Source organism: Corvus kubaryi, unplaced genomic scaffold (genome assembly GCF_017639235.1).
Source record: "Corvus kubaryi isolate FWS band 111438036 unplaced genomic scaffold, C.kubaryi_AGA036_p1.0 133, whole genome shotgun sequence".
Taxonomy (NCBI): Eukaryota; Metazoa; Chordata; class Aves; order Passeriformes; family Corvidae; genus Corvus; species Corvus kubaryi.
Window position 1 is genome coordinate 24,366,974 of NW_024580667.1, and position 15,549 is coordinate 24,382,522.

A 15,549-nucleotide genomic window follows, 5' to 3' on the forward strand; every position below is an offset into this window, starting at 1 on the left:
GATCAGACGCAATCATCCAGATAAAGCCATCATGGAAAAAATACCCCATAACTTTAAAAAAATAAATGTAATTCCTAAGGTTCTTCAAGCTTGATAAATGGCAAGATCTCTGAGATAATGTTGGAGTTGTGTTTTTATGCTGTTTAACGGCATTTGCTATTAACATTATTCATACAAGGATGCTATTGACTTGTAATTCCTTGAAAAGATGATCTTTCATAAAACCTGTATTAGTGAAATCATTGAGCTTTTTACCATTACACAGATTGCAGATGACTTCATGACTTCAAGTGACAGAATGCTACAGCACCTGACTAAATTTTGAGAAGAAAAAGAGAAAGGCAGACCTATAATCACGGTGCATGAAAACAAAAAATGAAGGCACTATGCCAATTCTTGCATTAAGTCTCCCAAATCTCTTAAGATATTTCTTCCACCTCAATAAATGTACACTACACTATTAATAATGGCATAACACCCACACTCTTGACTTCAGGGTGCAAGACCATTATTGCTCTAACATAAAAAACTTCTGGAGATCTGGCAAAATTATGAAATGCAGTTAGAAGATGCAGCAAGGAGCTGAAGTTGGGATAATGCACTTAGTATGTTTGCAATGCTCCCACATTACTTGAAATGTGTGACACAGAGGTTCACAGAAGGACTTCACACGGCCAGAAAACTGCAAGGTAATTATTTTTGCCCACACCAGAAAGTTACAGCATTATAATTAACATAGTAAACTCTCTTAATCTTTTTTAAAGTATCCTACCTACTCTTTTTACTTTTAGATAAGAACTACTATATTTTCATTTGCATATTGCTCATTGCTTCCTCTAGTTTGAAACATTACATACTTTAGCACTTCATGATCTATCCCATTTATTACAGAACAGTTAAAGGACCTCAGACTAAAGGGAAAGAGGCCTGTACTTCAGTGACTGTGTCATGATATGTTCACTAGAAATTTACATATGTGTCACAGAAAATTTATGAAATGTAAGGTTTTAGCTTCCGGTACATCACAGAAAGCTGAGGACTGATGAGTTTTCTGATTGAGATTCTTTTTGGTGAAATATAACCTATCAAGAAAATCTTTTACAAACACCAGGAAAGCATTAGATATTTAGTGTAAAAATTTAGGGTTTAGCTATTCAAGACTTCACAAGTACCAGGCAGCTCTTAGGACCCTTAGTCCTAACTTTAAAGATATGATCTAATCCTCACTGGAGTTCCTTTGCATTTAACAAGTATTAGTTCCCTAAGGCCTGTCCCTCCAACAGGTTATGCAAGATTGGGTTCGATTCTCTTTCACTTCCACCATTTACAAAATTTCTCAGGATCCTCTAACCTCAGCACCCCACAGGCTTACTGACCATTCTGGAAGGCATGAGGAGAATGGAGAGAGGATAGTGAAAAATGCTATTCCTTCCCTCTTTTTTCTTTTCCTCTGGACAGCTCATTAATAAATCAACCTTATCTTCCACCCAGTCTACCCAGTCTACATGACCAAAATGGCTATAGAGAGCACACATTGTTTCTATGAGACGTTGTTCCCTCAGTATGTTTGCCACAGCTTGACACCCATCAGGCAGATCAGAGATTATGAGCACTTTTGATACAAGTGAATTTAAAAAAAAGTGAATAGAATAACGTGAGTCTCCATTCAGCACTGGAGGCTACAGAAGCTTCATCCATACAAGTATTTGTATGCTATGGATGGTGGCTGTTGTCAGCAAGGGCAGTGAGATCTGAATGAAAGAGAAGCCAAAATTTTAAGAAACATGCATCTTCTGCATGATTTCAGTACCACATATTCCAAGACCCTGCCTCTTACTTTAAGGTGATGGCAAAAGAAACTGCTGCCCAGAGATCAGATATGGACTGATACTTCACTTTAATGGTTTACAATCACAGGAAGTTTTTTCCCTATTGCACAACGTTTAATAAGAGTACTAATGTGTGATTCATCAAAGGGATTTTACTGGCCCACTCAGCACTCAAAGAGGAGAAGATTTCCCATTTGGGCTTCAAGTGTTCTCAAAGTTTTGACAAATTGTGTAAGACAATCAAACTTAATTCCTTATGATTAATCAAAGCAAACTACATTCACTTTAATTCTGTAGGAGAGCCTCATTTCAGGGATTTACTGGGGTTTTTTTTTCCCATTTAACACCTTTAGTTAATTCATCTGAACATTTTAGAGAATTGCTTTTTAGAGAACACCTATAAATTAATTCCTCTCTCATTATTCATCATTAAACCATTTCATTACTGTCCCAAGGGTATTCAAACTTCACAATACCACACCCTTTTCAGGGTCTTTTGTAACATTCATTTTGGAATATCTGCAGAGCACCTTAAACCACTGCGAGAAACATCACTGTAGTAGGAGGAGTAGTAGTAGTAGCAGTAGTAGTAGTAGTAATGGTGGTTGTAGTTAAAAGAAAAAATTACATGTGGCTTAGAATAACAAAGAGAAGCTGATCCTTGGGATAACTCAATAAATCACAGTAGAATTGCATTACTGTATAGTTAAGTTTCCAGAGATTAAGAAGCAGAAATAATTAAAATGTCATCATCCAAAATCAGGAAGAAGAATTTGCATGGATATCTTATTTATAAACAGGTAAACATGTTTTTGCTTCATTACAACTGCAGACTTCACTCTGATATGCTAGTTTTCTCAGAACACAGTATTACCAGCCACAAAATCAGTATCTACATGATATCTGTTTGTTCTGACTGGAGCTTCAGGAGAATTAAAAAGATTGGTGAAGACCTCACACTCTTTCCTTGAGGCTTTCTGCAGTCTTTTCAATTACATTTTGGCTTGCTGATTTGCTCTCAACCATCAGTACTTCCAAACTTGATAAAAGAGAAATGCAGAACCTGCCTCAGAGCAGTCTGCACTGTGAGAGCAGGCAGCTGCTTACCTGTTTAACCAAGTACAGGAGGCGCCCGTAGCAGTACATCATGACCATTACAGGGACAACCAAGCAGAAGATGAAGAGGCAGATGATGTAGGATGTGGACTCAGCTGACTCTGAGGACCAGCGTACCGAACAGCTTGTCCCTGCACCTTCTATCCCATAACTGCTCCAGCCGAGCAGAGGTGGCACGGTCCAGAGCAGGGAATAAATCCAAGAGCCACCGACTGCCAGCAGAGCCTTGCGGTAATCATCGCTGCGCTTGTGGCACAGGGTGAGAGTGCTGTAGCGCTCGTAGGACAGCACAGCCAGGGAGATCAGGGACACAATGCCTGCAATGAACCAAGCAATAGAAATGCTTACTTCCATTATTTTGCATGTATCCATTCCAAATCCAAGAAAGCAGATGATTTTTTTGGTTATTATATATTTGAAGCAACAGTGAAAACATTTCCATTATTCTCTGTGTGTTAATCCTCACTGGTCCTGGTTTCTCTGTCCATCATGTCAAATTTTGTTTAACTCAGATTTATCTTACATTGGAAGATTTTTATATTTGAGAGATATTCATCTTCTAGTCAGGTTTTCAGCTTTATCTGTTTTAGTATTACTAAGAGGAAATCAATTTTCTATCTGAGGTGATAAAATGGTGAAATATTCCCTTGATAAGAACTATTTGATTTTTAACATCCATGAGCATTTTCAAATAGTGCATTGACTTTTACATAAAAAAGAAAGAAAAAACAAAACTATATATTCAAAACTGGGAGCCCCAAAGTGAAAGAAACTTTTGCTTCTCTTGCTCTGCCCCATCAGCTAGACGAACCTTCAGTTCTGACCACTCATACATGGAAAAAGCAAACAAAAGCTGTAATTTATGGAATCCCAGACCACAAAAGTTCAGGAAAAAATGCCATTATTTTTGGATTTGGCACAGTAAGACTTCAAGGTTTGAACTTTTTAATAGCACTAAAAAAATGTCCACATTATGACTGGGATATGGCAGATTGCAACTTCATTTACATATATATTACATAATCAAGTTTAAAAGTGATTTAGGTTAATATTGAGCCCTATGTGTCATAAACCTGTTACGTCTTCCAGAGGAAGGCTTTAAAATTTGGGTTGTAGGATATTTCCATTCTCTTTTTCAAGGTTTGGGACCCAAGCCCCTCTACAAAACCTTATGGTTTTCCATGGCAGGTTCTTAGTCACGACTCAATGGAGTGTGTTTTGTTTTTTCCTAGGGTTTTGTTCTCTTTGCAGCCTCCTTACAATTCTTGCTGACACAACACTGGATACCACTTCAAGGATTTATGACAGAAGGAACTTGTTTGAAGATCTTTAAAACCATATTTTCCAATATTTTCCAGTCCCCTCTCTTTTGCTCCTGTAGGATGAAAAACCTGAATAGGTCAATGTCAGTCCAGCTCTCTCCACAAGTTTTTTCTTCATCTTTGCTATTAGCAACAGCCAACTACACAGTAGCACTGAGATACATAGCCTGCCAAAATTCTCTGATTTTGAGTGGTACCTACTCCCAGCAAATGGCTTAAAAGAAAAGGTGTTCTTCAGAGGAATCCATAGATGTAATCCATTTTCTGCATTTAACTGTCAGCTTCTCCTGTAGTTCCTTCCCAGGCATGGAATAGAGGTGAGTCAGAGAGTTCCCTTGGGAATAACACTACTCTATCCTGTACCTGGGCAAAACACCCTACACACAGACCCACACAGGGCACAGTGAGATATTCTCCCCAGGCACAGCATTTTGCTCCACTTTTCATTACAATTCAGTGACTCATTTCTGAGTTAACTGAATGCAGGCACAGATATTTCTGTCATCCTGACAACAATTTGCAGTTACTTTGTGCAGAGCTGGGCACGGCAAAGGACCCAGGGGAAATGCGAGCACTGCTTGCTGCAATAGGATGCCTTCTTTCACAGTGGAAAAGAAAGCAAAAGGGTGTGAGGAGAAGGCAACTTTTGAAGAAGAAAACACCTTTCTTGTTACAAGAGTCTACTAAATTATTTTCTGTACATTACTGGGAAGTCAGTCCTAAAGAGTAGATACATTTACAGCCGTAATAGCTCCACTAAATTCAGCTGACTTATAAACTTGCTTTAAGGCTAGGCTGTTTTGGAGAGAGGGGAGACTTTCTGATCATCCCTCACCTAATCTGATTTCCTACTTAACACCAGTCTTGAAAGCCCTTGGACTTAAGAGAAAATAATCTACTGCTCTGTACTTGCTCCCAGCCCACACTTAATTACCTTCACTTTCTTAGCATTGCTGCTTTCCATGTTTTTATCTACTTGACTAAACAGCTTCTCTCTATCAAAAACATTTAGCTCATGTAGGTACCTAAGGCAAAAATCCAGATTTTGCATTTGAAACTTAGGCCTCTGTCAGTTGTTATAGATTTATTTTTGTACTTTAGATTAAACAATCATGGACGAATTGAAAACTGTCTTGGGAATAAGAAATCTCTCCCTTGCCAGCTGGGTTGTCTACAGCAAGGATCTACTGTTCTTGCTCTACCTCTGACGGCAATTGAGACTGCATTTTCCCTACTTTAATGAGGTGACAAGTGAGCTGTACTTTTGCTGAGGATATCCTACATTTCTGTGTGTGTGGTGCTGCCTAGAAAAACCAGATAGGATGTTCAGATTTCCCTAGCTCAGGACCTTGCTTCCTGGATTGCTGCTTTCACCACTGGGCTCTCAGGTCCAGCCTGGCTGACAGCTCTGCCTGCTCATCCCTGTGGTTGTGCTACTGCCCAGCAGCTTCTTCTGGTGTGTACTGTCATGATTTATGGCACACATTTCCACTTCCTCTTATCTTCACCTATTGCCTAATACAAGGAAGATGCTTAGCTTTTCTGACGCTGGTATTTATGATGGATGGCTTTGTGGAGTGGATCTGAAGACAACTGACCCTGAATGCAGGATTACTTGTTTTGAGATGCAGAAAAGGTTTATCTTACACTGGCATAGAATTAATGTTCAGATATTAAATTAGGATCATGGTGATGTCAGTCAAGAATAAATCAAATATTAGCAATCAGACAAAACCACAAAAGTTACCCCTAAATAATAGAAAATAATTTTCTTCTCTATACAGAAGAAAATTTGTGATTCTTAATTGCACATCTTGGCAGGAGCCAATTCATCTTCACTCACCTTTTTATTGAGTTCCACTGACATGACACAAACTGCACTTTTCTCTGGAGGACAAGAATTGTAATTTATGGAATCCCAGACCACAAAAGTTCAGGAAAAAATGCCATTATTTTTGGGTTTGGCACAGCAAGACTTCAAGGTTTGAACTTTTTAACAGCACTAAAATTAATACCACTACACATTGACTTCTAAAAATTTCAAGATAAGGTAAAATGAGGAATACATTGAAGAGGTAGCTCATAAGAGATAGAAGAATTCAACATTTTTCATGTGGTTTAAACTTAGTAAGCCCAGCTAACTTTTCAGAAAAATTACAATTACTTTGAAAGAATACAACTGTTGCTTTGAAAGACGAAAATATAAATTGAAAGCCAAAATCAAAATACAAATTTAACAAGTAGCTTTTTCCAGCAGTGAGATATGTTTGGTTGAATTGGCTGCGAGTAATTAAAACACCTATTTACCCAGGTGAGGAAGAACAGAGGTCGCTGCAACCCTGTCTCAGTCTTCTTTATGTGACCCGGGGCAGTGCACACAAAGTCACAAGATGGGCCCTGACTCTCTATGCCCCAACACTGCAGCTCCATCCAGCCTTACGGATGGAGGGCCTGTCACCTTAACACAGAAGCCAAGGCTGGTCAAAACCACATCAAGAATAACCTTGTTGCAATGTTCCGGCAGAGAAGCTCCAATGACCCTGATTGCTAAGAATATCTACAGCTTTTTAATTAAAAAGACAACAAACAACCAAACAATTGTTTTTAATCTCACTCTTTTATTAGTTCAGTAGCTGAATGCTAGAAACACACCAGTAACCTTTCATCAATTATAACAGATACTAATTTGTTGGAGTGAAACAATGTAATTTCATAAAAAAGGCAAAACCAGGTTTTGTGTTCAGCCAGTTTGACACTGGCTGGAAATAAAATATGGGGATCAGGTGTACATGAGCTGTCAGCTTGCAGCGAATGAGCTGCCAGCAATAAACTGACGATCGCCTTGTCCTTTACATGCTTTTCTATAGCACCTGGCGTGATCCTCCCCATAATTTTTCCAGGCACTGATTTTAGACTAACAGGCTCACAGTTTCCTCAGCCTCCCTTTCGCCCTTCTTGTAAGCTGTTTTGGCTGAAGCAGAATAAATCTTCTCAGTTTTCATTATGCCTCCCAGCTTTGCATACGGAGTTTTCTTAATGCCACGTGCATTTAATTGTTGTGACCTTTGTCAGAAATCCTGCAGTTACCTGGTATTCTATTTCATGCCCTATCTGTTGCAGTCAGAGGAATTAGTGAGAATCTCAGCTTAAAAAAAAAAAGCAATTAAATACTTTAGAATTGTCTCTGAAGAAAAGACTTGAGCACAATCTCCATGGCCTTAATAACGAGAAAACAAATTTAAAAAAATAATGTAGGCTATAAAAAGAAGAAAATAATTATAATTCGTTATGCCAATATTTCATTCTTATTGTGTAGTAACATTTACGACTGTGTAGACTGAGTATATTAATTTCAAATGAGTAATTTTTTCTAAAATTGCAACAAAATTAGGTTCACGAATTGCAAATCTAAATGGAATTTGCTTACAACAAATATTTCGAGCCTCAAGCTGTACCTAGACAAATAACTCCACAGGAGTCAATCACAGTGAGAGATGTAATTTGCTCCCCCAGCATTTCATGCATATGAGATTCTCACTGAACAGTACTGAAAAATGTCAAAAACTCCACTGCAGATTGCATTACAGGAATAGATAATTATTCAAAAGTTAACCATGGAAATAAGTGACTTTGAGACTAGCTGGGTGTGGACCATAGGCCTTTCTACATGGCAATTAGTTGCAGCGAGTAGGGTGCAAGAAATTAAATTTCAAGTCATAAACCAGGACAGACATCTATTTATAGGGCTATCATCTGAGACATTATCTATTATTTACTTTTATTTAAGGATCTGTACATTTCTCTCTGGCAGCACAGCACAGAGTACGCTGTGAAAGGCACAGCAAATCATTACACTTTGTTCCCATGAGTCCCAGCTAAAAGCATTACCTTTTCTTATTAGTTTTTGCTGGTTTATGCTGCTCACTGATGTAGTAACTGGAGAGGGGATGCAGCTCATCCATGGTCTGGAGGCTAGGAAAAGCTGAGAATCCCATGCATTCAGCCTACACTGGGTCAAAGTTTTGACTACTAACTTAGGTATATTTGCTCTCTTAAATGTCCTGAAAGTCATTACACTAGAGCACGGTTAGAGTCCTGAGGCATCCTGGAGAGGCCCTGGTTGCATGTTGTAAGGGAATCCTGCACTATGTTCCAGTTATCAAGGACCAGGGGCAATGAAAAGAAGACACAAGTAACCTTAGGCAGACTGAGCGTGGAGGGATGCAACAGCACCTTCTTCAACAAGAAATTAATGGAGAAAAACTAAATCCAAGGGTTTGCAAAAAACCAAGATAGGTTTGCCACACTCAACCTCTGTGAAGGTTGATTTTACCCACTCACAGGCATTGTCTCATAGTTTTCATTCACTCACACTCTCACACCCACAGACCCACAAGGTCTGTGCTTAAGAGGTCTGTCCAGAATTTCTTCTGCTCAACAGAGAGAACAAGAGACTCCAGCTACCAGTTCATAAAACCCCCTGCTTACAGGTACCTCCCTGGCAACAAACTGGGTTTTGGATAGAGCCTTTATATGCTTCAGAAGTCCAGTGTCATGAAATCCTCCATTGCTTACAAATGTCCATACTAACATTGTATGTCTGAGGCAAGACTGCTGCTCCCTGTTGGCATTTCCTCCTCTGGAAAGCACGTCTGCCTGGAAGGTGCTCACCTGCACCAGCACCATTTCTTTCACGGTGAGCTACCATGGAAAGAAATGGCAGCTGTATCATGCTGTACCCTTGAGGCCCTGCTCCTCTCAGTGGGTGCAGGATCCTCTACCCATGGGTTGTCACACTGTTACTATCAGCACCTAGTCCTTCAGGTTTGGGCCAGTCAGTATGTTTTACTGCTAGAAACAGCATTCTTTGTTACCTGCACAAGCTGTTCTCACTCTTCTGCTGCGCTGTCTTCAGGCATTTACAGACCTTTCCCTCCCTGCATCATCTGCACCAACCTCAGTAACTCCCCAGCAAGTCCATACATGTCCCAGTACCACTGAAACCCATGTCCAGCCCAAACTCAGCTACTGAGATGGAGACAGGACAAAATGCAGCTGAGCCTGGTGCAAGGCGTGGAACCAGAGTGTGCCTGGCTGTTCTGTGGCTGAGCCCCATGGCAGGGTGGTGCAAGCTGAGCAACCCTGGGGGTGCAGACCATCTACCAGCCATGTACAAAATGCAGAGGGGAAATCGAGCAAACAGTAAGTGTTACTAAGTTCCCACATGGCACCTGCAGCACCCTCTAATTACTCCAGAGGGGTCTGCCAGTGGCAGAGGTTAACCAACAGCAACTCCGGCCATTGCCACTTGAATGTGTTGATGAATGAAGAGAAAATAGTGATGTCATGCATGACAAGACTCCATTCCTGTATGTGTGTGCATGTAGTACCCATTCTTGTGGGACAGCTTTCACATAATATCCTGGTGTGGTAATTTAACACCTGCCAGAAATGAAACTCCAAATAAGCCACTCCTCTTCCTCCCACCCTTCTGGCAAGAGAGGGACAAAGAGACTATGGCTCGAGATAATAATTTATTGAAAGCAAACAGCAATGAAATAAGAAAAGCACAGTAATAGCAGCAATATTAATAACGAAAGTATACGAAAAGAGAAGGTGCTTTACACACAAGAAGTTGCTCATCACCTCAGCTTAGTTCTGTGTGGCCGCTAAAACAAAGCCAGGATGGTGGCTGTTCCCATGCTCAGTGCCAGAGACAGTTCCTCCAGACAAAGAAAAGATGGTGGCCGCTTCCTGCACTCAGCACTCGTGTTCCCAAGCCTGATACAATGAAAACCATGATGGACAAATCTCCCAAAAGCTGGATAGTATGTGCTGTGATGCCTGGTTTTTTTTTTCAGATTGCTGTGCTCTTCTGGTTAAATTCCATGTAGCATGGCCACCTAGAACTGTTCCACCCTGCTCCACCTGGCTCCATTCAGCACCTTTAGGCTCAGCTTGGCTGGGACCAGGCTCCCCTCTACCCTTCTGTTCCCTGCAGGTGCTTCCTGCACAGGTGCTACTTTTCAGCACAATGTCTTGGAGCCAAGGCTGCCACTTTTTCAGAACGACAACTCCAGGATGTGTCTTGGAGGAAGTGGGAAGGGGACAGGCAGTGACAACAGAGGATAAGGTCCACAGGGCTGATCCCAGCAATGCCCCCCAGTGAAGAGTGAAAAAAAATGACACACTTCCAGGGGCACGCTCATCTTTTCTTCCCCCCGAAACCATGCCTGCAGTGATGATGTGCGTGGTATAGAACAGCAACCTGGCCACATCCACATGGTGCTGAGCTCCACTCCCTCTCTACAGCCAGGACACCTGGGAAGGACATCATGCAGCTGGAAGTGCAAGAGGAGTGTGAACAAGCAGCTGGCAGGCTGGGACCTGCCTGAAGTTGTGCCTTTCCTTTTGAAGTCAGGCCACTGTGCAGTTGCGAGCAGTGAACTCAGAGAGGCAGCGAGCAAAGAAGAGCACAGTGCTGGAAGGACATCAGCAGGGATGGAAGAGGCATGCTCTGGTCTCCACTTACTGCTCTGCTGGTAAATACCTAACATGAGCAACAGGTAGGTCTCTCAGAAAAGTTATGTGTCCTAACACAGCTATGTTCCCTTCTTTCTAGTCCCTCAGTTTCCAGCTGCTAAATCTGCTCTTCCATTAGCTGGAAAATATGCTAAAAAGCTCTGTGGCACTGTAAGATGGAGATAAAATGGAGATGCACCCCAAGTTGGGAATATTGGGGAACCCTATGCTGAGGTATTCTTCTGCTGTTTCTTCTGGATGACACCTTTCATCATACTTGCCCAAGGACTTAAATTTAAACACAGAAGAACAGCAGTAAGAAACAGCTCTCTTCAAATGAAGTCTCTTAATACCTCAAATTTAAAGTTTTGAGTTTAATTCCAAGTTGTGCTACTGAATGATGTTACATAAATATGTTATTGAATTATACAAAACTAGTTTGATCAGTGACTCAGTGCTGTTTTCAAGGGAATAACTTTCCTGAATAAAAAAGAGAATCTTTCTGTTAGTTGTCTACAGAAATAAAACATTCCACACATGAAAATGAAACATAAACAATTTAAGCAACTTAAAAGTCATGACCTTTCCAACATATTTGTACTTCTGTATCTTTCTGAAAACATATCTTAGTATCATCTGCCAGGGACTATGAATGAAATACAATTTGTAGGTCTAATATTCACAAGAGAGGTTTAGAAGAAGCAAGAGGTTAAAAAAAGGGAAACAATTTCTTTTTCTAATGGTTGCTTATTCTTCAGGAGCAATTTTGTTGCTCTGGGCCAAAGTGTCTTACCTAATAACTGCCACAGCATCAAAGACTTCATGAGAGCAATGCATTCTATCATCACCTTTGTTTCCATTTTTTATGCACCAGTTAATGTTAATACTGATAAGTAAAATTATTGGGCTCTGCTTCCATTAAAATCAATACATTTCTTCCACAAAAATACAGTGATAATCACTATAGTAATTGCTGCCATCAGAGATTTCTTTGCGGTGAGGAAGTAAGAGTGTTATAATGATAGAAACTTTCAAAAGCTGACTCACTGATCTGTTGACCTGGTTTTCTCATAGCATATGCACTTGAGTAAAATATGAAAAACTATTAAGTCACACTATCACAGAGGAAAAAATAAGAAAACTTGTTAATTGTTTAAATAAAAATTAGAATTCCATTTTGCCTTCTAGCTCTGAGTCTCATAACACACATTTCATTGCTACAGCCAAGATAGGGAAAAACCTATGTCATATACAGTCTCCAGTGAGGTTCTGCAGGTTACATCTCTTTTTTCATGATACTGGAATTGCCAAAATGTGGCAGTGAAAATGTTGATAGCCCTGTGAAATCTGGGATAGGCAACCCGGAATAAAAGAAATTCAGTTAAATTGATAAAACACAGTTAAGTTAGATAGCAACTTCCATAGCCAGTAGGGCTAGTGGGAAGGTAGCATAAAATGAGCAAATCTGAGAGAGAAACATGTGAGAGATTGTGCATATGAGATTTCACAAAAAATTATAATCAAAGGTTTCAGTTTTTGTTGGTGGGGTTGGGGTTTTGGTGTTTGGAGTTTTTTTCATTTTTTGAGATGAGAATTACAAATTAATATTCAGAAGGGATTCAAACAGGTCTGGAGATTGGCAGACATATATGGCTACTGTTCCGTCTTCACTAATACCCAGAATTTTGTCCACTTCTTCCTTTTCTGTCCCAAACAAAAAAAGGAGATACATATTTTATGAGCCCACATCCACCTGCCAGCAGATTTTGGCAGAAGACCCCAAACGTTTCCAGAGTTAAAAAGAAAGCCTGCTGACCCTAGAACACATTTCACAGTTAAGATGAATAGACTCCAAGTGAGGACTGGTCTTGGCGGACAACCAACCAGTACTAGCCTGGCTTTCCTGAATAAACAAATCACAGCAGAACATTTTATGATTTAGCAAAACCACAGTGTGACTATAACAACTCCTGATAAGTTCAGGGCTAATATAAAGGATATGAACTGCAGAGGAGTGCGTGGATGCCTCAAAAACTGACAGAAACGGATGAGAATGAGATGTGCTTCCAAAATACTACTGGCTTTATTTGGATATGCCTATTAAATATTTGTATGATAAACACAGAATAAATGGTCAAAATCATCAAATATTCTTTCATTTGGTGACTCTTATTCTAGCTGCTCCCACATATTAGTGATCAGAGCAGAATTTACTTTTGATTTTTAAGACATTAAAACCATTTCTACTTATTTGAAATTGAGAAAAAATTTCCTACACTCATTTGCTGAACATTAGCAGTTACAACCACTTTCCAAATACAGGCTACCTCAGATATCAACCGCTAGCTTTGAATAGAAATAAATGCACCAGTTGCCATTTATCTAATGCCTGTTCTCTTTTGCTAAGATGACTTGGAATCATGAGCCCATTAGAACAGGCAATCATTCCTTTCTCCAAAGAATTATCTTCCTGCTTCTAATTCTAATGGAAGTCACAGTTGAACTTTGCACTTTGAAAGAAATCACTGAGAAATCACTGCTGGATCCAACCTGCTGTGACAAATCTGACCACAAGCATTACTGGTCCTGCTCAGTAAATCTTCCTTGCTCTTTTCTCAGTGGTCATTTCTGTGTTCCATCCTTTGTACAACATACCCTTTCCTTTGTGTTTGGTGGTATCTTCAATACAGACAGCATGTATTACTTTGAATAGGAAAGAAATCTCTTGGGTTTTTCCTCTTTCTTTCCTCCTCCTTTGCTGAATTTTTAAATGTGTTTATTTTGTGCTTTAAAGGAGATCTTAATTCCTGGCTGTATCTGGTGACTTAACATGCATCACTGGGTACTACTTTATTTTTCTGCAATGTTATTAATATGCCTATCCATCCAAACAACAAACTCCCAGTGGCATAAATAGAGCAAAGAATTCCCTTTTGCATCTCAACGATACCAACACAGTCCAAAAATATCCCCGAACATTCTCTTCTGTCTCACTTTATGTATGTTATGCAGGAGCCCTCTGCATTCTGGAAAGCAGGCTGGCCCTGGCAAATTCACCTTCCTGACTTGGCTGCCTCTGTATCAGTGTATTTGCTCTGCCGCCGTAGGGAATTGGAATAAGAAATGTCAGCACTAGATGGAGCTCCTGCACAGCAGCATCTCAGGAGAAAAGCAGACGTGGATGTACAGCGCCGGCATAACAGGAGGATGCTCTCAGGGCAGTCGGGTTCACTGCTGCATCTCCATGCCCACACCATCGTGCAGGCCCCCCACCTCCTGCCAGGACTGCTCCTTTTGAAACGTGGGGGCATCCCCAGGACCTTCCTTCATGCTGAGGATGTGCACAGACGTAACACATAACATGCAGTCTCAGGGGGTTTCTGTGCGTGGGACATATAAAAGGTGAAATGACATCTGCTAGCTGATGATCCACGTGTCCACCAGAGCACACAGCCAACTTCCTTCCAGTGAGCTCTTCCTTTTTCACTGAATCCAACTGCTTGTTTTTAATAATAAGAGTATATTTCTAGAGATTTTCTATAATCTGGGGGGTTTCTTTGGCAGTTACCATTCCTAGGGGTGGAACACACTAAAAATACTAACTCTTCTTAGTCAAGTTTGTCATAAGGTCTAGTGGTCAAACTGTTTTTATACTAATTAGATATTATCTGGTCAATAAATAGTCATATCTGATACTATGAATGCAGTCTCAAAATATGTTGACCAGGCTTTACACTGCCTTTGGGCCAAGAGTTCCTTGTGCAATTTCACAACCACACAATCTCACATGGTGTGCAGGTGAAATGAAACACCAGAGAAGGCTTCTCCTGTCTCTATCCAAGATCACTGTGATGGATGAAGGATGTGTGGCGAGGAGAAGCAGTATTCCCCATTGCTTAACCCATTCCTTAACCCCTCCAAAGGACCTCAAAGAGGAGATCTCTTGCTACATCCATTAAGAAATTAGATATAACTGATGCAGACAGAAATCCGTTGCAGTACATTTCACCCAACCAGTGAGTCTAATCTGCAGCAGTGAATAGATGGGTGGAAATTGCACTAGAAGGTGTTATAATGGATGTATGACATTTTGGGACAAGTATGGCTATCATGGAGGGAAGACACACCTTACCAATTCATCAGAGGTCCTTGACAGCACCGTGCAGATGGAGGTGATGCCTACTTGGATTTTCAAACAACTTTGACTAGTCCAAAGGCTCTTAAGGATAGTAAGCTGCCTTGCAATAACAGAAATCTTCATGTGGATAAATAATTAAATAAAGATATGAAATAAAAAAACAGGAGAAAAAAAATTAGTTTTCTTAGTGGAAACTGTGGACAGCAAAGTTCCCCATGGATCTGTGCTAGGCCCTGGGCTATTCATCACATTAACAAATGATCTGGAAAAGATGGAAAAAAGTGGCAAGTTTTCTGATCACACTATACAGAATAACTCAAATCAACAAAAACTGACTGTGAAGTACTGCAGCACAACCACATGAAACTGAACCATTGAGCAGATGAAATGCAGTACTGATATAAACTGCCACATGTGGAGGAAAACAGACCTGGCTTTAAATACCAGGCAGTTGTTTCTGACTTACTGCTCTGCAAAGAGAGTTATGATAGAGAACTTTACACAAACCACTTCCATTGCAGCAGTGTTCATCAGCATTTAGAAAATCAAACAACAGGACTTATTAGAGAAAACAGAGAAAAGAAAGAGGAAAGTTGAAAAGGTAGACAGGGAAAGATTAGTG

The 15,549-nt window shown here is 40.3% G+C and overlaps 1 protein-coding gene across 2 annotated transcripts in view; it reads right to left on the reverse strand.

The window, feature by feature from the left end:
- Positions 1-15,549, reverse strand: part of LOC121669972 (opsin-3-like) — an 87,264-nt gene that overhangs the window by 55,691 nt on the left and 16,024 nt on the right. For both annotated transcript variants that reach the window (XM_042039628.1, XM_042039636.1), the window contains exon 3: positions 2,937-3,262. In XM_042039628.1, coding sequence (XP_041895562.1) covers positions 2,937-3,262 — 326 coding nt within the window. The remainder of the gene's footprint in view (positions 1-2,936; positions 3,263-15,549) is intronic.